This window comes from Talpa occidentalis, unplaced genomic scaffold (genome assembly GCF_014898055.3).
Source record: "Talpa occidentalis isolate TD23 unplaced genomic scaffold, MPIMG_talOcc4v2.1 talOcc4.3, whole genome shotgun sequence".
Taxonomy (NCBI): domain Eukaryota; kingdom Metazoa; phylum Chordata; class Mammalia; order Eulipotyphla; family Talpidae; genus Talpa; species Talpa occidentalis.
In genome coordinates this window covers 19931588-19954513 of record NW_023603184.1, presented here as the reverse complement: position 1 = coordinate 19954513, position 22926 = coordinate 19931588, and the positions used below count along the sequence as shown (strand labels likewise).

At 35.0% G+C, this 22926-nt stretch overlaps 1 protein-coding gene across 10 annotated transcripts in view; it reads left to right on the top strand.

Annotated features, from left to right (window-relative positions):
- ANO3 (anoctamin 3) overlaps positions 1–22926 on the top strand; it is a 391782-nt gene that overhangs the window by 107766 nt on the left and 261090 nt on the right. For 7 of the 10 annotated variants that reach the window (XR_008553472.1, XR_008553471.1, XM_054699326.1 and 4 more), the window contains exon 1: positions 11577–12091. The exons of 2 other annotated variants lie outside the window; for them this stretch is intronic. Coding sequence is in view for 5 of the 8 variants with exons in the window: in XM_054699326.1 (XP_054555301.1) it covers positions 11938–12091 (154 nt within the window). In the remaining 3 variants the exon portion in view is untranslated. Of the gene's footprint in view, positions 1–5695; positions 5751–11576; positions 12092–22926 lie in introns of those variants that run through there. One more of the 10 variants, XM_054699332.1, reaches the window with a different exon arrangement.

Sequence of the window (22926 nt, the reverse complement as noted above, 5' to 3'; positions counted from 1 at the left end):
TATTTATTTATTTATATGAGCACTGGGTACAGTGAGAAGTGCGGGAGGGTGAGAGAATTCACCAGAGCCAGAGCAGGGAGCAGAGCAGGCAGAAGGACCGAAGTACACGGCTGAGGGGAGCAGCGGGCGGCAGGAGAGGTCTGCGCACCATGTGGGACCCTCCTCTGGTGGCCGGGGAGCAGCCGGGGATCGAACCAGTGCTGCAGAGGCTGCGGGCAGCTTTGCAACCCAGCGCTCAACTGCTGCGCCACCGGGGAGGCCCTTAATATTTATTCTTAATATGGATAAAGTGTGGATAAATAAAAGAAGAAAGGAATTCTATCATTTCATAATTTAATATTTCAAGTTTTCTGAACTTTACAGAGGACATTGTAAGAATCATTTTATTAATTTCCCATTGTATAATGGCCATGTGCTTAATCTCTAGAGATTTTGGCAAATCCAGAACTAATTTACTTAATTTATGAAGGTAGAAGGGACTCCATTGTCCTCCTGCCTATGAGGAAACCATGTTGGGGGTTTGGAGATTGCTGGCAGTGCCAGGCAAGAGACACTGAGAGAACCATAGAAAAATATAGCAAAAGCCCAATGACACTGAATCTCTCTACAGTTAGTGAACTGCCCTTCCTCTGTCATTTTAATTGCATTTGTAACCATCCGGTACTAAAAGCATTTTGTTACTTTAAATCAAAAGTAGCTTAGCTAATATATGTTAACATCATACATCTTGTTATTTAGCAAATATAGCTCTTTATCATAACTGCCTTTACTGTCACCTGTACATACTAGATTTTTAAGAAAATGAATAAAGGACATTTAACCTGTATTTTCATAATTGTTATAATTTTTAAAAACATTTAGGAATTCATTGAGAGACTAGATCATTGGTTGAGTTTCTACTGGCGTGGTTCCCACACTTTATTTTTTCTGTCTTTTTGCAAGTATTTTTGTTCTTTTACAAGGAATCCCAGATCTAAAAGATTTTGCTATCTTTGAAGTGTGATTTTCATCACAAAGTAGCTGGTTCTCTTGGTTTTGTGAGAAATAAAATTGGTATTTCCAGAATAAACATAAGTCCATTTGACTTTTTAAAAGCCAAATGGCATAAGTTATAATAGCAAGCAACACTTGGACACTGTATAAAAGTAAGAAGAAGATGAAATAAATTCATAAATATGTAAAATTAGCGTCTGTTTTCTCAAGGAACCATATGCCAAGAAATGGTATCATAAAAAGAGATAGTCATGGAAAGTAAAGGCCAAATTAGCTTCCTGCTTGGCTTGAATTCTTGCTGAAATTCAAACAAGTTATATTGTCTATAATTTTAGGGAAAAGTGGAATGGGAGAGTTATTCTCATGGGGCAGTTACATAAATTAAAGCAACATAAAACATCAAATAAAATGGTAATAATACATGGGGGCAGTTAATGAGAAAGATTTTCATTTAGGATTAGGTAGTACACAAATTGCTAATGGCATTATGTTTGTACTCAAACACTAGATAAGTGCATAGTAAAAATTCAGACATATTTATCCTGTTGAATTATTCCATAATACTAGAAGGCTATGGACTGGTCTAGGGAATAATTATAGTTTGACCCTATAACTATCCTTCCATGAAAGTTAGAGGATACTTTGATAATTTACATTAATGGTAACCAGTCTGAAGTTTTGAAAGGAATTACGGTGAAATGTTGTATGATATCGCCCCCTATTGTTGTTGTATTAGTGCCACTTGAATTAATGAATTTAGCTTTTCTCACATAGTATTCGGTTTCCCAAAATGCTAGTAAATAATTTTGAAAAGTGCATCTGTTTTCAAATCTATATATTTAAGGAGTATAGAATTAATATTAAATTGATTCCTCGGAGTATTGATTTTCTATTGGTATGTGTAAAGTAGCAAGCATAGAATGAGCATGAGTGCTGTTACATGTATAAACTCCAGGTCATAAGGACCTAGTTTCATATCCTGTCTCCCTTATAACTGGCTGAGTGAACTGGGATGTTACTAAACTTTCTGAGCCTTAATTTTCTCTTTAAAGTAAATATTAAAATACCCACTTTATAATAGGTATGAGATTACAAAAGATAATTTATTTGAAGGACTTATCACAAGTTATAATGAAACACTCAAATGTTACACTTGTCTCCATACTCCAATGATTAAGAATGAGTTGATACATGAAATGCTCTCAATTATTAGCAGACAGACTTTGAGAATCCTGCTAAGAAAACCTATCCAATTAGTGCAATAAATCATCTACTTTGGAGAATTATCAGACTCCACCTAACAATATAAATATTCACATACATAATCCTACAGTGTTTTTTTTTGGGGGGGGAACTTCATTGACTTCAAAGAAAAATAGATTTAAAATGATTAAAGCATGTATACCCTTTTGAACTGTATTTCTCTGTTCTGATATCTGCATAATTAATTAGAAAATGAATTCATGTAAAATTCAAAAAGGATGTTTTCCCACCATTTCGCTCAGTATGATTTGGGTCATAAACTGACTATTAAATTGAAAGCAAAGTTGAGAAATTCCATCTGGAAACAAAAAGTATCTATTTTTCTTTATTTGGAGATTTCTTCTTGTGAAGCCTTTAATATACTATAAGTTACTTTAATGAAATCTTTGTGAAGATTAGATGATTTAAGTTGCCATGACTTCAAGAGAAGCAAGTTGTTGCTCAAGATTAATCTCTTATTCTGTAGGACACACACAGATACATGAACAATAAATAAACATTAGGATTTTGAAGCTGTTTGATACAGGATAAACCCAATTAATACAGTCTACTGCTTTATTTTTCTTGTATTTAATAAATAGCCTGTCTGATTAATTCTGCTACCTAAAAGCTACCAAATAAATTTATATTTCAGGTGGGTCACCTGGATGTCTTTTGATGAATTGTGAACAGGCTATGCTCTCACAGTGAATTATGTTCTCTCCTTCCCAGGCTGCTGTGAAGGACTGGGGGACATTGGGGAAAGGTCTGATAGTGTCCACAGTGCACTGGCACTGTCCCTGACTTATTATATCTCAGTCTTTCCTTTCCTGCCTATGGAGTTTGGCTCTCCTTTTTACTGACACTAGTCCTCATTCCATGCCTATATTCTAGACATGGCTGCTCCCTCTCAGTTCTTATCCTCAGTATTTCTGGGAAGCAGTGGCTCAAAGACCCTGTCTGGCTGCATCTTCCCCCTCCAAGAATATGTGTTTTAGCTCTTAGACTACCTTATTTTCCTGTTTACATTTCAATCTGATGAGAAATTGGGGGTTTTTATGAGCAGTGTTTTTTTTTTTTTATGTCTTTTGTATCATCTTGTTACTTGTAGCCATACTCAAATTTAGCAGTGTCTTGCATTTTATAGCTGCTGTTTACTTATTATGTATTACATATGACTGAACAACTCTACATTCACTCATTTATTTTATTGCGGTAGCATTAGTTTAAAATGTTGTATGTGGTATGGAGCTATGGAATCACACCCTTCAGGTGTATGTTACCACACCACGCCAACCATCAAGGAACCAAATGTCTTCCACTATAGTCCATTGCACCCCTCCCCACTTTGCTCTCCTCTCTCTAAATTGATTTGTTAATCTATTTTCTTTGCAAACCAGTCAAAAGACCATGTTAAATGTGTAGTAATTTTATAGGGAAACAGCTATTAATAATGAAGGAGTCAGGGAAGGTAAGAAAGTAAATAGACTGATGAAAATCCAACCCATGTGTGAAAGAGAAAGGGAGGGAAGGTTGGGTTGGATTGACTTTCACTGCAATGCAATTTAAGAAAGCTTGAGCAAGGTCAGAGTCATCTAGGAGTCCTAATTCTTCCAGTAATGGGTTTGCCTTAGCAACCCTGCAACACTATCTCTGACTAGGAGCAGCCAGTGGGAAGTGGAACCTTGGCAAAAATCCCTGCAATGGATTTCAGATTGCTACAGCTGTATATAGTTGGACATTTGCAAGGTGCATTCTCATGACTGCAATGATAGCCTAAGTATGCTCAAGATAATGGTAGATGATTACATTTGAAGGCTAGCAAGAGAGGCCATTCTAAAATATGACTGTAAGAGGACAGGACTTGCCACTCCAAAATATTCTGCTTTGATATATTGATCATTTTAAGCTGTAGGCACTTGAAAAATAGCAAATACAGATAGAGGATTTCTCTGAATGCCTGTTATCTCCCTAAAAGAGACCTCCCTGAAAGTTTCATCAGCCAAGGAAGATTGCTCTTTTTTACAAGTGAGAATACTAGATATTGATAAACACTATAAAACCTTTTATTCTTCCATAAGAAGCATACATCCTCTCTCCTATTTACTTACTAATATTGTATTTAAGCCTGAATTTTAAGTTGCTTGAGAAGGTATTCATTTTCCCTCAGTATCTCTAGTGTATATGCATGATATTTATGCTTATAAACTGTTTGCTTTTCTTTTATAGTCTCTGCTAAGAGCTCAGAATGGTAGAGGGAATATATTTTGTCATCCTGCACATTGAATTTGTATAATGACCATGGTAGAAAAAAATTATTCATCTCATTTAATAGAAAAGATAATAAGGTTCTATATCACTACACAGCATCATAGATGTAATAAATATCAAAGAACAAATTTCAGTCTGAAGCTTAAATCCTGTAATCTTTCCAAGTGCAGATATTTTACTTTGTCAAAGATTTCCCAGGTTCTATATATCTATAACCAATGATTATATACTTCTATAGGTATATATAGCCAAGCCTATTCAGAAGTTTATCATCAAATTTGAAGACATGGTCAATATTATAAACAAAGTAATAGAATATAAAATCACCAGTTTTGTATTATATGACTAGTAAATATAATAAATTCTATGAGCTAGAGCCATTAGTGTGGCCTTTATGGTAGATTAGGTGAATGTAAAACTAACAAATCAGGACATGTTTTTGGATAGGTGTCTTTGTCTGTTCAGGTGCCTATGATATAATATCATAAACCAGTGGCTTATGAACATTAGAAAATTATTTCTCAAGATCATTCCAAGATCAAGGAGCTAAATGGTCAGAAGAAAACCCCATTTCTGGTCCTAGACTTCTCATTGTATCCCCACATGGGGGTGGGGGAGCCTCTTTCTAAAAGGCACTAAACTCATTCATGAAAGTTTTGTCTGGACTGCAGCACCTCCTAAAGGCCCACCACCTAATACTTTTAGGATTAGAATTTCAACATTTGGATTTGAGAGGGAAGCCAATAATCAAGAGTATAGCAATAGGGAATAAACGCTGAATTTCAGATGCCTATTACTGAGTTCTACCTCTAACACTTAACCTCATAATTATTTAAAGTTACTTTGCATAAATAATACTTTCTGCTTCTTCAATATGGGGGGAATCAAACCCCCTTTACTGTCTTGTTGGCAAGATTGGATAGGAAAATGCATGAGAAAGTAAGCAGCAAATTCAGTCTAAATACAAAAGACATTAACATAGGCAAGACGATTTGTAATCTGTTTGCCAAAATTCAGTCACTTTTAAAGTAGATTATAACCCAACTGTCAAAAGTTTTCAAAAAGAAAACATCAATTTTTTTTCTTTTTGGCTTTTAGAATTCTTTGAATTTTATGATTCATCGATCTTCAGAGTGTTTGTATAATTCACTATGTTCAAGAGTTAACAAAACTCCTAAGAGACTTCTAAAATTTGGAAAGAAAAAAACTAACTCTATCCAAAAGTATCTTAAAAATAAAACAAGGTAAGAACAAAAAAGGTATTTCTAGAATAGAAAATACCCATAAGAGTCACACAAAAAAATATAGTTCATAATATTAAATCCAGTAATTCTCATTGGACTATATTCATAGGAAATAGAGGTTGATTTTTCACTAAAAGGATAATAAGACACTACTGGATTCTTTGGTTGTTATTAATGTAAAAATGCAAGTTCTTTGCTGTTTGCTGTGTTTTAATACCTTAATATTTATTAACTAATTAATTTCTTAAAACAACCCTAGTAGATATTTTATCTATAGGGAGAATTAAACACAGAATATTAAGTAACTTCCCCAAAATAGACACAGAACATAGCTACAGACACTCTGACCAAAAGTGTCCTTGTTCTTAATTATAGAGTTGATTATAGACTATTTGTGATATTATTTTCTAGATTACATTCCTGGGACATATTAGAACCTTTCTTTACCTACTGTCCTCAAACATGCACAACACATACCCTGCTATGGTCTCAGCCCTTTGCCTGGAAGCTTCTTGCTCCAGATATCCACAAAGCATACCTTTTCTTTCCTTCTATTTTTCATGCAAATAGCACCTTCCAAGAGCCCGTCCTTGACTACCCTTATCCTTGCTATCTTCCTAACTGGTGTGTGTGTGTTTGTGTGTGTGTGTGTTATAGTAGTAATTACTATTCTTCATATCACACTGGTTTATTCTGTCCCATATTTTGAGAGACTGCCTAAAAGCATTGGCTGGTATGTTGCAGACACTTAATAAACATGAATGAATAGGTGGTCATAAGGCAGATTAGTTATGCTAGCAGCTTTGCCGATAATATCTCATTTACTCTCAGAACAGTCCTTCTAGGCATATGTATCATTATTCCACATTTCACACATGGGGAAACAGATTCAAATATGTGAAATAAACTTAACAGATGCACATAAGTACTAAATATCTGAGATAGGATTGAATCCAGGTCCTTATGACTTTAGAGTTCCCACTGTTTCCATTACTCTGTGTTGCTTTTCTAATTATTTTTGAAGTCAGGAAAATGAAGATTTTTTTTCTTGACTGCGAGTCACAATTTTATAGCATGACAAAATGTTTTAGTGTATGGTATCCATTAAACTAAGTCTGTAGTTTTACAAGGATGTATCTTCATACCATCAAAGCCCTGATTGTTTTTCTAATGTACTTTTATCTATTTTAATATCTCTACTGAGATATGCAGTTTAAGTTCTTCATTAAAAAATAATGTGCAATTTCTTGAAGCTAAGGATGTTAGGATGTGCATTTATCCTTAACCCTCTGAGCCCCAGGGCCTACTCAGAATTTTAAGACTTTTTAAAAAACAGAATTGAAATCTGTTCCATAAGAATCCACATGTAACTCTATCCCATTTCAATCAAACATTATAATGAATATTCATCTTCTTTTTGCCCATGCAATTTTATTTTGTGCATTTTTTATATTATTGAAGAATAGAATCATGTTATCATTCTGGGACTTTCTTGTGTCTGATTGCTTGATTCAACACAATTTTAGGAACACCCATGTAATCATCATTTTAGCATTAGAATGCACCTTTGGTTTAAGATAATAGTCATGTGAGTGTGCAGGAGTTCTCTGATTTAAACGATTTTTGTGGCTATAGTATATTGGAAATGGAAAGAATAGAAAAAACTTTTAAATAAATAACTTCCATTATTATTTCCAATAAAATTTCTAAGTTGACTGCTTCCAACTCTAAGCATTTATAAACATTTGTTGATGTTTGATTGATTTCCATAAATTAATTTTCAGAAACTCATCTGAGAAATTTAGAAAGCAATATCCATGGCTTTAGGCATATGCCTTACTTATATGGATTATAAATGTAATGAGAGGGCCTCCCTGGTGGCACAGGGGTTAAAGTCTCAGTGATGTGAAGCTATCAAGCTATTGCCAGCCACTGTAGCATGAGTTCGATTCCTGGCCAGTGAGCTAACCTGCATGGCATAGCAGACCTCTCTTGTCTCCCCTGCTGCTCCTCTTTGCAGTGCATTTCAGTAGATCCGCCTGTTCTGCTCCCCACTCTGTCTCTGGTGAATCTGCTTATCCCCTGTACCTCTATACCCCAGTTCTTGTATGTATGTATGTATCAAATCTTAAAAAAATGTAATGAAATCAGAACATTTTCACTCTCCATCAGTAGCTGATATAGGTATTGGAGAAAAAAATATCTGGATGTTTAATTAATTTGATAGATTTTAGGGTTTTGAGTAATTTTGATTCAAGATATGAACCTCTTTTATGTGAGCTATTATATAAAATTATATCTGGGACATATTATAGATAGCTTAAAATGATTTATCAATAGAACTAGGATCAAAATTCATTCGATAAAATAACATGCAATAAATTTATAGTTGGCTATCAAGTGAAATATGTGTTAATTCTTCCAGTGATTATTTTCTCACGATCATGACAATAAAAGACTCCCCATCCACACCAACACTTTCTTTCTGGGCTTTTCTGTATGGGCCATTCTCACCAGTGTGAAATGGTATCACGCTGTGATTTTGATTTGCATTTCCCTGATAAGTGATGATGAACACTTATTTTTTTAATGTGCCTTTTGGTCATCTCTGTATCCTCCTTGGACAAGTGTCATTTAGCACTTCTCCCTGTTTTTTAATCGGGTTCCTTGTTTTCTTTTTTTGAGTTATGTGAATTTTTTGTAGAATCATGGATATCAGCCCCTTGTCAAATGTATGCTGTGCAAATGTTTTTTCTCCCATTCAGTTGGGTGTCTTTGTTTTAATGATAGTTTCTTTTACTGTGCAGAAGTTTTTTAGTTTGATATAGTCCCATTTTTTTAATATTATCTTTTGTTTGTCTTATCATTGAAAAAGATTTTTTCAGGTATTCAAAAATTTACTGAAATTCATTTTTACTTTAGACAATGATAATGTTTTCTTTTGAATTATCATTTTTAACTCCTGTTTTTAACTTCCTATGTATGTTGAGTGTTGTATAATAGTGCAACTTGACTATGTTCACTATTTAATCTAAAATCGTTCATGTTTGTTCCCAAATAATAGTTGTATAAATGCTGTTGGAATAGTGATGATTCCCCGATCTGGGCTATAATTTAAAAAGGGATAGGGACCAGAAAGCCAGTTTCCTTTCAATATTTTTTTATCTATAATAGTTAATTACAAGTAAGATGTATTGTTTTTTACCTAGAATACATTTTATATTGTAGTAAAAGTGGGTTTGCAGTATTCTTGGATATATTTTATTTTCTCAAATAGTGCTGAACAGAAAAGGTAAAATTGCTTTTAAAAATTCATTTCCCATGTGTAACCCATCAATTTAACACTGAATTCCATGGACATAATTAAAATCTTGAATCAGTCAAACATCTTTTCCCCACTGAGGCCAGATCCAGTCCATAGCCTTATTATGATGCTGCCTAGACATTTTAGTATCTAAGTTAATACCTACTATGGGGTGGATTGTTAGTACTTCTATAAATGAAGAAACAAGTTAATGAATAAACAATTAGGTAGAATGAAAAACAGAGCATCAAAAACCTAATTTGAGTATCACCTAATTTATTCCCTAAAATGAAGAATGAGACTTTTACTAAATTACTCTTTGATACACAATCAGTCATCCCTCCCATGGTCATCATGGATGCACAGACTAAAGCAGAGAAAATGAATGACTAAAATACTAAATTAAATTTTCTGAGGTGACCAGCACAGTCTTCTGCTCAGCTTCTCAGAGACAACAAGTGTTTTACCTTTCAGATAGTGTATCTGCCTCCTCAACTCCTATCATTTTAGTATTTTGTTGTGTTGATCACCTGCACATATTTTGAAATTCAGTCTTATATGCTTTTTTTTTTTTTTTTTTTTAATAGAGGCATGTTTTTATTTTATTTATTTATTTATTTGATTTGTTTTTGTTTTTTTTGTTTATACATGCACTGGGTACAGTCAGAAGAGCGGGAGGGTGAGAGAATTCACCAGAGCCAGAGCAGGGAGCAGAGCAGGCAGAAGGACCGAAGTACACTGCTGAGGGGAGCAGCGGGCGGCAGGAGAGGTCTGCGCGCCATGTGGGACCCTCCTCCTGTGGCCGGGGAGCAGCCGGGGATCGAACCGGCGCCGCAGAGGCCGCGGGCAGCTTCGCAACCCAGCGCTCAACCGCTGCGCCACCGGGGAGGCCCGCTTTTTCTTTTTTTTTAAAAGAAAGATTTATTTATTTATACAAGCACCGGGTACAGTCAGAAACACAGGAAGGTGAGAGAATTCACCAGAGCCAGAGCGGGGAACAGAACAGAAAGACTGACTAAAGAACACTGCTGAGAGGAGCATTGGGCACGGCAGGAGAGGTCTGCGCACCATGTGGGACCCTCAGCCAGCAGCTGGGTATTAAACCGGTGCTGCAGAGGCTGGGGGCAGCTTTGCTGCAGCCCAGCGCTCAACGGCTGCGCCACCAGGGAGGCCCTTATATGCTTTTTCTTAAGCTGTGTATCTTACTTGATCACCATTTTTGAAATTCACCTTTTGCTATCATTTTTATTAACATATAATCACATAATATTGTGTAAGTTTAAGGTCTACATGTGATAATTTGATATATTTGTGAAATCACCACAATAAGTTTCATTAATATATTCATTATCTTATCTAGTTATTTTTATATGTGTGGTAAGAACACTTAAAGTCTGTTTTCTTACCAGCTTTCAAGTGTACAATACAATATATAAAATATAGTTGCCATGCTGTTCATTTGATTCCTAGAACTTACCACTTCATAGCCATTTGACAAATATCCCCCTATTTTCTCTACCTCTGGCCCCAGGTAACAATCAATCTATTTTCTGTTTTCATGAGTTATAAATTCCACATATAAATGAGATGATGTGGTATTTATCTTTTTTCTGTCAGACATATTTCACTTAGCAAACCACCTTCATTTTCTACCACGTCATCAGTTGTAGGATTTTCTTTACTGTGAGTAATAATATCTATACCTCTATATCTATATCTATATGAAATGGAATTTTCTTGGTCTCTGTCATTTATCTATCGATAACCATGCAGATTGTGTTCTTGTCTTGGCTGTAGTGAATAATGCTGCAATGACCGTGGGCGGCGCTCATATCTCTTCGAAATACTGGCTGTATTTCATTGGATATATCCCTAGACCTGAGAGTGCTGAATCATATGGTAGTTCTATTTCTTAATTTTGTAAGGAATCTCCATACTGTCTTCCATGTAAAGATTTACATCCCCACCAACAGAATTCACAGGTTCTCTTTTCTCCATACTCTTTCTTTCATTACTATTGCTTGTCTTTTTGATGATTAGCAATACTCAGCACCTTTTCATGTATACCTGTCAATCACTTGTATGTCTTCTTTAGAAGACATACAGGTTTTATTTGCCCTTTATAAAAATAGGATTATTTGCTTTGCTTTTCCTGATGTGTTGCATTAATTCCTTATATATTTGGGGCATTAGCCCTTTATCAAATATATTGTTTGGAAATATTTTCCCCATCCCAAACATTGCCTTATTATTTTGTAGATGATTTCTTTAGTTGTGCAGCTTTTTAAGCTTCATTTACTTTTTCATCACTACAAATATAATTATCTTTCAATAAATAGCTGGACTGAAGTCTCATAATCTTGACCCAGGATATATCATTTAGGATTAAGTTCCTTCCAAATTAAAACATTCCTCTGATGAGCTGCCCAGTGCACTAAAGTTGCATTCCCTGACAGTCCTTAGCCCCACCCAGCTGATCTTTTGTGTACAGAAATGTGAATGAGAACTTCTAATACCAAGAACTAAATGCATCTCAGCAGCCTTGCCCATGTCTTCATTTAGCCCATTTAACTTTTTACTGCAACCTCTCTGAGATGGGGTTAGTGCTGCTATCATTTAAAAGCCACAAGAGAGCTACAAGAAAAACAACTCTAAAACCCATCTATCCTATTGAAGTCAATTGTCTAGGAATGGCATGGATAGAGAAAACTTCTTAGAGGGTCAGCTGTGCATGTTTTATCTTTTTTTGAATGTTCAAGTGAAAATAATTACCAGAAAGTCTGAAGTGATTACTGATTACAGTACTGTGATTTCCATCCTTGTGTGATTTATAAAACTTCAGTTTTGTGAACTTTGATTTACATAAGTCTTAAGAATTGTGCAATGTCGACTGTGAAATTTGAACTGGATTATCTTTCTCCTGAAGACTTCAGACAGGAACATGCTTCCAATTCAGATTTTACGTTAACCTGTTTGACTGAACTCTCTGATGACTCTAGTGAATTGGAACTTCAGCACTACAATTCTGTTCCCACTGGTAAGCTCACCTTTAGCTTGATATTTTTGAGTATCTTAACTTATGTTTGTGATTCTTTGATGTGAGATATGTAAAAAGTAATATGTAAAAAGTAATATACCGCTCCTTACTTTGGAGCGGTATAACTGATGTCAGCTTTAATTTTTTGAGTTGCATTTTTTTCCTGAAATATATAAAGACACTTCTGCAAAAAGAACAGAGGGTTTTGCCAATAGGATGAAATATCAGAAAACAAATTCAGTGAACTCAGAAAAATGTTCATAATGTCATAAATATTGTTTTACTCAGTCTTGAAGTCTGTCAAAACTTTGTTTTGGGATCACAAAACAGTCTTTCATGTGAGATGTTCATGTTTCATGTTGATGAAATGAAGATTTTATTCATCAACTGGAGAAAAAAAGTACTGCCATCTTCTATTCATCTCTCTTATTTTTCTTTCCTTTTATAAAATTATGTGAAGTATGCTAGGTGTGCTACTTTCTGGTTAAGAACAAAGTAATATTCCTTTTGGCTATGCTAATGTGTGACATGATGACTTAGACTTGATAGAATTTGGTGTAAGGAATTTTTTTAAATGCTGTTAGTGTTACTTATTCAGAACTGCAGCTTCTATTCCAGCTCTGCAATTTTGAGGGAACAGTGTTATACACTCATAGTTTGCACTCATCAAGAAATTCTGAAAGTCTGGTTTATGACAAATAATTATGAGATGTCAAAAATGAGTTAAGCAATGCCCCCACAGCTGTGGATATTACTGCCCATTTCTCTTTGTCCAGTGAAAAGTACATGCAGAATAAAAAGTTTCATGTTGCAACTAGGAGAGTCTTCTAATGAATCTGTTTATTTATTTTGAGATTTTTTGGTACAGATTTGTGTGAATTACAACTGATTGCCGATTTGTAGATATTTTGGTATTATACGACCTCTCTCGTAATATAAATAGTACTGTAATCAAGAGAGCTATAACACCCTTTTGTAGATTTTCTTTAAAATATAGGAAAAAAACGATGTCCGTGCTATTTTTTTTTTTTTTTTAGTTGAGAGTCTTATTGGGTATTGAGCATGCAGTTTCAAAGTAGTGAAATCATTATACTTGGGGAAAAAAATAGGTTTATTGGCAAAAATAGTATTTACTGGCCCAATCATGATTTAAATGCTCATGTCGTATTCACCATTGTTTTGTAGCCATTTGTGATCTAGTTAGTGCTTCTGTTCCTTTAGAGTCAACTGTTGACCTATACCGCTACACCTTAGGCATGGATTCTCTCCCAAAATTGCATATGCTGTAAAGAACTTGGAAGACACTTTCACCTTGATACATTGGCAGTGCTTCAAAGTCAACATGAATAAACTAAACTCACTGAAAATGCCTCCTTCTCCTTATGTCCTTAATTTTGTTGATTACCTTCTGTCATCTCAACCATTCCTTAGCTTTATTGCAATACACTTAGTGTTTACTTATATACATATTAGTATGGTGTTTGCCTTCTCTGCCTCATGTCCACCAGGATAGCCCCAGTACACATAGGTTGCCTGGTAATAGAGGGTTCTTAAAAATATGTCTTGAATCACTGATTGCCTGACTGAGGGACTGAAAGATTGCCTTCTTCATTTCCCCTAGTCCATGCACCTATATGGAGTTCTATCTGATCTCTCCTCCACATTTTCCATAACAAACCTCTTATCATTTATTAGCCAGGGAATCCTTCCTGGGTCATCTGACCCATTTGTACATTTGTTCACAACTTCTGTAACTCTGTGTCACTGCATTATAAACCTGATGCTCTGGTATCTAAATCATTTTTTTCCAAAATTTACCCAATCTTTCCAAAATTTACCCATTTTTCCCAAAATTTACCCAACCACAAAGATGACTTACATTTTCTAATCACTGTTCATATAGTTCTTTAAAAATAATTTCCAAAAATTATTTCTCATGCCATTATTTAGGAAGATATTACTAAGATAAAATGTTGCTTCCCGAATATCTATGGTGAACTCTCTGTACATAGAATTTTCTTCTATTGCTAAACTTCTACAAAATGTTTGTATTGTATTTTGAAATGTTCACATTCTAATTTTTGTTGTAAGTACATATGCTCACAATTGGTCTCTCATTTTAAAGTTTTATGAAATTTTTGGAATTTATTTGATATGCTAGATCTTTTGGAACTGCTTTCAGCAGAGTCCAGTTGTGTTCATTCATTCAAAATCTATTGAGAGAGTTGTGCCTGCTAAGTTGATATGAAAATGAAAATAAAGTGATAGTAGATGAAGGGGAAGAGTGGTATCATTCTAATCTCAATGAGGTGATAATGTGATTTTAACGTTCATGTATATATTCCTAACAGAGAGAAATAAATTATAACAGGTGATTGCTGTTCCATACAAAGTTAAGCCAGTGAGTCTAAAGAAATATATCCTGTTATTAGCAAAAACACTTTACATCTTTCACTTATATAATAACTTGATGTAACTCATATCTACAAAGTCTCAATAGTTCTCAGCAGGAATTTGTATAATGTTTGTTCATCCATTTATATACTTGCCAGAATATTTTTTTTACATCTATCTACGTATTACCCAAGATAAGTTCAGAGTCAAACCCTTCCCAAAAAGCCCTCCTTCTAGTCCTTTACAAACAACATCCTATTTTCCCTATATTGAATCCTTAGGGTACTATTTCCATGGCATTAATATCAATATGAATTTTTTTTTCATTTAGTTTGCATCTAAGTTTTTTTAGTTGTTAGATATTGGGTGTGGTTTTTAATATAACTTTACCACATAGAGAATAAATTCCCAGAGGATTTAAGATGTGTTGCATTTCAGTTTTATTCCCCCAAAGAGAGCTATGAATGAAGAAACTTCATTACTTGTTATTAACCCCTTGCACTCCGAACCATTCTGGACATTGGCTACCAATATCCCCTGAGAGGGGACAGCGGAGTGCAAAGGGTTAATATGACTTTAGAATATGGACCAATTGATAGAAAACTTTACCTCCTTTGTCAAATATTTTAATATTACTCTGATTTCTTAATGGCTTTGCCTGGGAGCCTTCAACTCATTGTGTCTCAAGAAGAGCAATCTGGGTTTATATAATATGCATACTTTGGCTATCCTGGTAAAATGAAAAGTTTATGCTAATGTGATGTTGTAAAATGAAATAACCCCAACACCATAATTTTTGTTAAATGCCTGCCAGAATTACTCTAAAAGGAATTGAGTACATCTACTTAAAATTCAAAGCGATGAATTGAAAAGTGGCCTTTCTTATAATATACAAAGACATGCTAATGGAAGTATTGATAAGTGGCCATTGCATTACTGCTAATACCTTGTGGAGCTCACTAAATTCTATAGAAGAGAGAGAATGAAATTGTGATTGAGTTCAAGATAGAGATAGATAAACTCCTGGTAGATGATTCCTGGTACTTTTTTTTTATATTTTTTGGACTAGGCCTCAGTACTTTGATTTACCCATCACCTTGTGCAAATGAAAGCTTATAGTAGAATGTTTACGATGAGATTTTGAGGTTGGCATGATGAACTATAGCCACAATCTCAGGCTTCAAATGCTAAGTTAATCACCTTGGTCAGTGCTGTTAGAAAGATGCCTTGCTCTTTGTGGGATAACTATGTTAGTATTCCTCTTTTTTTCTGATCAAGGCCTATTAACATTAAGCCAGGCACACAGCCAGACTTTCATTCTTAACTCATGAAATTCTAACAAACTCTGGCTTTAACCTCTGCTCTCAAGGTTTCTGACCCTATATCCTTTTACAGCTAAAATAGATGGAAACTAAGCCTCATATAGAAGTTTAATGTGTCCCCAAGGCAACATTGAAATTTTCTCTTCCTCCCACTAAAGAGAAAAATTTATTTAATTTGTAGAGGGAGGAGGAAATAGCTAATCTTAGGCTGTTTATAGAAACCCCTCCAAGGTTTGCAGATTACCCTTGTCTGTCTGATTCAGTTCTATTTCAGGGTAAAACTGAATTGGGTCCTTCATGTTCCTGTTTTCCATTTCATGTTGGAATGGCACATAGACATAAATTTATAATTGCCTAACCACTGAGAGATGTCATATTTTACCATCTGGTTAGTAACTGGGCCAAAGATTCTTCTATATTCTGAGAAGCTGTAGATATGAAAGTTGATCATATTAATGACTTCCCTATGCTTTTATATTTTCAGGTTAACTTGGGACCAAATGCCAATAGATTTGTCTGCCTTATGTGAGGAAAATATTTTTTTTTTCAGAAGGTGATTTTAGGATTAAATACATAAGGCCTATTTGGGCAGTTACATCTAACAATATTCTCTTTATAGAAACTGTTAGACACGTTTATTTTAAGAAACCTTTTTTTGGCAACATTCTAATTAGGGATAGGATAGTAATTGATAAAACCACATTCTCTGGAAGTGTGCCTGATGCATTTATGACCATAGATTATTTCATTAATTTAGAAGGGAGACTAAGCTTGTCCAATGAAAGTGGAATTTAGAACGTTAGTTGAGAATGCTGGGCTTACCTTGTAAGCTTGGGGAAACGATACGAGACTGGTCCTGACTTAAAGCCGTCATGAGAAGATAGTCATGTTTGATGGGGGACTATTTGTGCAGCCTCATGATGGAGAAAAGCCAGAGGAATCAAAGTCAAGAGATAAACATTATTGTAATGTTGAGTATGAATCAGGTTCCAACTGAAGCGAGTCAGAACCTGAAGCACAGTTAAGTCCATTCTTTTTCTTAAACCATTTTATATCAGGATTTAGCAAGCTATGTTTAGTTTGGTATGCTAGAAAATATTTTCCCCTTCTCATTCTTACCTTGGAAAATCACTTTTCTTCAAAATTTTTCTTAAATATTTCTTCCTTTGTCAAGTTATTTTTTGACACAGGTTGGCTGTGTTCATCAGCTTATCTTAATCTTTATCATATAACATATTGATATGTTTAAATACCTTTCTATCTCTATATTTTATGGTCTCTTATAAGAGTCGTTTAGCACCTATTCTCTCACCTATTCTCAGAATTACCTTTCACTTTGGGGATTTGGTGGTGAAAGACAATACAGTTTGTGACCTATGAATTCTTGAATGGATAGTTCATTGATTGTTAAAGATGTGATGTGTTTCAGCCAAAGAAGTAGTAGTAGGAAAGCTTTGGAAAATCATTTATAAATAAATGATTACATTTGGGATAGATTTTGGGAATCACAGTCAAGGAGAGTTGTGCAATGCTAATAAGTACGATTCCCAGACACAGGAAGGTTGGTGTCTTGGTCACAAAGCTCTGTTTCAGTTCTTGTATACAACAGAAATTTGGGGCAGGGTTGGGAAATTACTACAAAAGTGTTTAATTCAAAGTGCATTTATCTTTGTATCTTCCTTGACCAAAGCCATTCCATAAAGATTCTTCTCTTTCTTTATCTCTAGATTTAAATCTTTATTGAATATCCATCTTTTTCTTAATTCTTTTTTAGCTTTCTGAGATTTGATGCTTGATATTCATAAGCCATATGCCTCAGATCTTCCAAGATTGCCCAGATCAAAAATGATTACCAAAGCTGATAAATTCTTCCTGAATCACAATGTCAAAAATGAATTTTACAGTTCACTATTGAGAGTATCTAAAGCTATTATGTCCAGGTGAAGAACCAGAATATTTTATATTGATTGCCTTTATTTTTTTTCTTCTAACCTCTGGGTTATCAAATTCCTTGTTGATGTATCTCTTGCATGTAATGCTTAGTGTCTGGAAATAAGAAAATGTCTTTAAGAAATCTGTTTCAATGAGTTCTCTAGCCAAAGTAACATTTTTACTATGTAGAAGATAAAACATTAGAGAAAATTGAAAAGGTGGCAGCATAGGCCGTGGGCTCCTGGTGTTGTATGTGACTTTTATTGACATTGTGTTTCAGGAAGAAATCTACTGGCACCCTGGTCATGGGCTTCTCAAATTCCAGAACTGTGAGAAACAAATGTTTACAAGCCATCCAGTTTATGTTATTTTTGTTGTAGCAGGCCAAATGGATCCAGACTACTTCTTAGGGAACAGCAGAATAGTAGTGGAGAAGAGGGAGGGAGAGAAGTGTAGACTTTATGTTCTTCTCTCTTTACTTCCTTTCCTCTCCTTCTCGTCCAGTTTTTATTTACATCTGGACTTTTTAGAGCTCGTACACAGTGGGAAGAAGTGGGTGCATATAGCTATTACCTGGCCAGTATTATTATCATCAACTATTATAAAACCCAGAAGCAAGCTCTTTCTTCCTTGCATAACAGCTTTTAAGGATTTTCCTCTGATTCAATCTCATTCATCCACACCTCTTCTGCACTTTTTTTCTTCACATCTCCATGGAGGCAGGTCGCACTTCCTGCTGATATTTTATAATACCTGCTCATTCTTGCAATCAGAATTGTACAGCATACTGCCCTCATCTTGTAAAGGCTTCCTCACTTTGGTAGGCACTCTTTCCAGGCATCTGGGGCTCCTTTCATGGGCTTTTTTCAAGGTATCTGGGGCTCCTTTACCCTCCTACGTATTTAGCTAGCCTACCAGGTAACAGAGTAACATTACTCCCAACTCATTTGAGAAGGACTAACAGGCAAGGAGCTACATCTTGAATTCTCTCTTTGGGTCATAACTGGCACCTCTGTTCTTTAAAATTTTCCAGAGATACATTGATTTCTATGCCTTGGGAACTCAAGGGAATTTTCCTGAGCTGGCCCATTACCGTCGCAATCTCACAAAGTTCTAAGTGCCTTTTTATCACTTTTTGTGGATGAGAAGCCATTCTCCCCCATAGTCACACTCTCTGGAATAGTTTTCTTGAATCTGCCACCATCTGGTTTGAGATGGAGGTGAAGACACTGGGGGGGGGGGTATACCGAGCATATAACAGACCAGTACTTTTCCTTCATACAGCAGTTTTCCTCTTTCTCCCCTATTAATCTCCTATATTTTCTTGTGTTTAGATTGGAACTGAGAAATGTGCTAAGAGAAGCAGCTGTTTTGCTTTATAATCTATAAATGTGCCAAACATCTTTCTTTGGAATGTGGGAGTAATTTTCACCTATTGTTTTCTGCTTTGGGGCTCTTTCTATACTGAAAAACAAAAAAAGAAAAAAACAGGAAAAATCTTATTTTGAAATCTGTTAGTCATTCTCCAGTGCACTTAATACTCATATTGATTCTAAGAGTTGGTATTATTATCCTCATTTTACAGATGTAAAATTGATGGTGAGATCATTATCTTTCCAAGTGACAGAACTCACCTATAAATCTGAGTGTGTCTAACTTAAAGCCCAAGCATGATCTTGCTCAGTTCTGAAATGTTTGAGAAAGGAAACAGCTGACAGAATACACAATGGGTATTTTGGTGTATGGTCAGCCTCAGCTGAAGCACTCTTTCACAAGAAATGGCTCTGTATTCTGGATTTTTTTTCCTGAAAAAACGAGAATTTTAGTGACTTGACTACTAAGTAGTTTTGAATATACCTCTAAGCAGAAGACCCAATCATTCCCATACATGTGAGATTGTATAGTCATATTTCAAAGTGAAATGGCAGTTGAATCAAAGCAACCAGTTTATGTCCAAGAAGGCATTGTCTAAGACGCAAGCTAAAGCTTTATCTTCAGTATGTTTTCTCTGCTAGCAATTTTTATTAAGATAAATGGAGCACATTCATAAATGCAAAAGGCAGAGAACTATCTATTAGTACCACTAACAGTATATTGTAGTTTTCCAGTTACAGTTCAACTTTTATGATTTTGTTTTCTATGACTATACTTCTATGAATATAGTCTGAGAATATATTGTAGAAACTTAATCTTAGGCCAATCCTGATTGAGGTGAAGAAATTATCAAACTTAATTGGATTGTATTTTTAGAAATTTGGTTTATTCATAATTTGAAACTCTGTTATATGGTTCTAACAGTCTTAATTTCTGCATTGCTAATTTGAACTTTTAGGTTATATTACTTGAATCTTGCCTTTGTGTGGCTATTGAGTTGTGGCCATAATTTCATATTTTCTTGATTTCTTAATATCAGACATGATTCAGTCCATCCAACTATAAGTGCAAATATTAAAATACTACATCATTAGTATACACCTTAAGAGTTTCAGAAATCTGGTATTTGTTAGTAAACGTAGCTTATGTTTCTGAGTAAATCCTTACTTTTATCTGTATTTGCATTTTCACAACTTTTATAAAAATAGCATTAACATTATTCTTTCCTGGGTAGTATCAGAAAATTTTAGCTTCTGTTTTTATCATAAACTAACATCTCCAAGAAAAAAAACAAGATGTCTGTTGAGAGCATCAGCATAGTTATTACTGACAAATGAAAATGATTTTATGTTCCTGGTACAAAGCTATTTTAGAGACTGAAGAAAAAAATGTGTACAAAGGCAAATTAATCAGCATATTCTCAATCAAAGCAATCTAGGTCAAGGTTGGCAAATTATTTATTCTCCTTGAGGGAATAGTTGTGCTGGGATTACGACATGCTGGGGCATTATGTGCATTGAAACATGAAATGCTTGTTGAGTAGAGGAATGAACATGTAAGAAAGGAAAATTTCAGTGTAACTGAAATGTGTAACAGTAATTTTTAATTGTTTATTGAGGCAACATTGATTTACAACACTGTCTATTTTTTATGGGTCTAGGTTCACACCTGTGACAAGTATTTTTGCCTAATTTAAGAACTGTGCTGTTTCAGTTAATTATAGCTACTTTCTCAAATAAAGTCAAATAAATGGAAAATTTAGTACTCTGAGAAGTCATCTCAAAAGAATAGAAAATATTAAAGTTTATTTTAAAAGTGTAATTGGCTGGCAATAAATCAGATTCATAAATGCACAGTTAATATTCTAAAATGCTATTTTTTATAAACTTGAGCAATAAAAAAAAAGGGCTCAGCAATTCCTCTCTTCTGTATATCCTATATCCTAATTATTCAGTGTTAAGAGGTGGGTTTAAATCCACACAAATTTTTCTACCAAGCATCTTAACATGAACAAGTTCCTTCAACTTCTCCAGAAATTCTTTATCAATAATAATAATAGTAAAGTACTTACTTGATGGGAGCTACTACTCTACATTTTTTAAAAAATTATTTAATCTTCATAATAGCTCAATGAGGGAATTATTATGATTACAGAGAAGAAACAGGTGAGGCAAATAATATACTCTCTAATAGGTCACCATTGAGATCTTTATAAGCAAATATATATCACACATATCTATAGTATGTGTGATTTAAGATATATACTATCCAAAAAATATATAAAATTTATATACTACCTTGGGCCCATTTTTCATGGTCTCTTGTGTCTCAGTTTCTCCACCTGTATAACAGTAGTACCTATGCACAGCCATGGTATCAGATCAAATTGGATAGTACTGGGTAAGCAGTTAGAATAACCTGGAATATAGTGCATATCACAAAAGAATTCGAAAAGTACTTGAAATATAAATGCAAATTTAAACTCAAACTATCTCTAGATATTTGGTACATTTTTAATTTAACATTTGATTTAATCCTTAATTATTGCATGGTGTTAGTTGTGTATCTGTGTGTGTGTGCGTGTGTGTGTGCGTGCATGTATATTTGTATTCCTACCTGAGTAATTGAAATTGAGGATCTGTGTCTGCATTCATGCATGGACTAGAATGTTAAGGGCATAACATTATCTCCGTTGTAACCAGTGTGCTCATTATGGACTTCAAACTATGGAGAATCCAGGCATAACCTTGGCTGTGCTTCAGCTGTCCTCTCTTCCATAACGTGAACATTTCTGAAATGTAATGATTTATTCTTTTATTTTCAGTAGGTAAGGTAGCATTCTTTATGGTGCCCATTACCAGACTTGATTTCTTGAGAAGAATGATCCTATTTTCACTTTATGCCAAACACACCAGATTGCCTGTTACAACCATTTTAGGATGCTGACCCTGGAAAAAAGAAAGACATTGCAGTTGTGCCTGGTAGAACTAATAATGAGATGGGCAGATTAAAAAGATGTGGTGTATGTGTACAATGCAATGCTGTATATATACGTATAAAAGAGGAAATCCTGCCATTTGCAACAACATGGTTGGAACTGGAGGGAATTATGGTAAACAAAATAAGTCAGGAGGAAAAAGAAAAATACTGCATGATTCCATTCATGTGTGGATTACAGAAAGACAAAACAAAGGTGCAGTCAAAAGTAATTCAAGACAAACCCTAGAAATCTGAGTGTAGATTTGAGGCTACCAGTATTTGAGATAGTGGGTGAGGAGCCCAGGGGTGAGAGGACCCAGTGAACAATGCTAGAGGGTTATGGGTACTTTGGAGGTAAGTAATTTGAGGTAACAGGTCTGAAAACATCAGAACCTATAATTCTCTAGTCATAGACAGTGTTGTCAACCAACAGCACCACAATAAAAAATAACACATTTAAGAAAAAAATGAGCTCCTCCCTGGTGGCGCAAGGGGTTAGGCACTATGAAGCTATCCTCAGCCACTGCAGCACGAGTTCCATCCCCCGCCAGGGAGCAACCCACATGGCGCAGCAGACCTCTCATGACTCGCCTGCTGCTCCCCTCAGCAGTGTATTTCAGTATATCCGCCTGTTCTGTACCCCACTCTGTCTCTGGTGAATCCTCTCACCCCCCCCCCACACACTACCCCCGGCATCTCTGGCCTGTACCACAGTTCTTGTAAATAAATAAATCTTTTCAAAAAAAAAAAGGAAAAAAATGAGATGATCTTTTCCTAGAGCCATATAAAAACCTTGACTGATTTTTTTTTCTACCTTCTGTCTTAAATGTACAA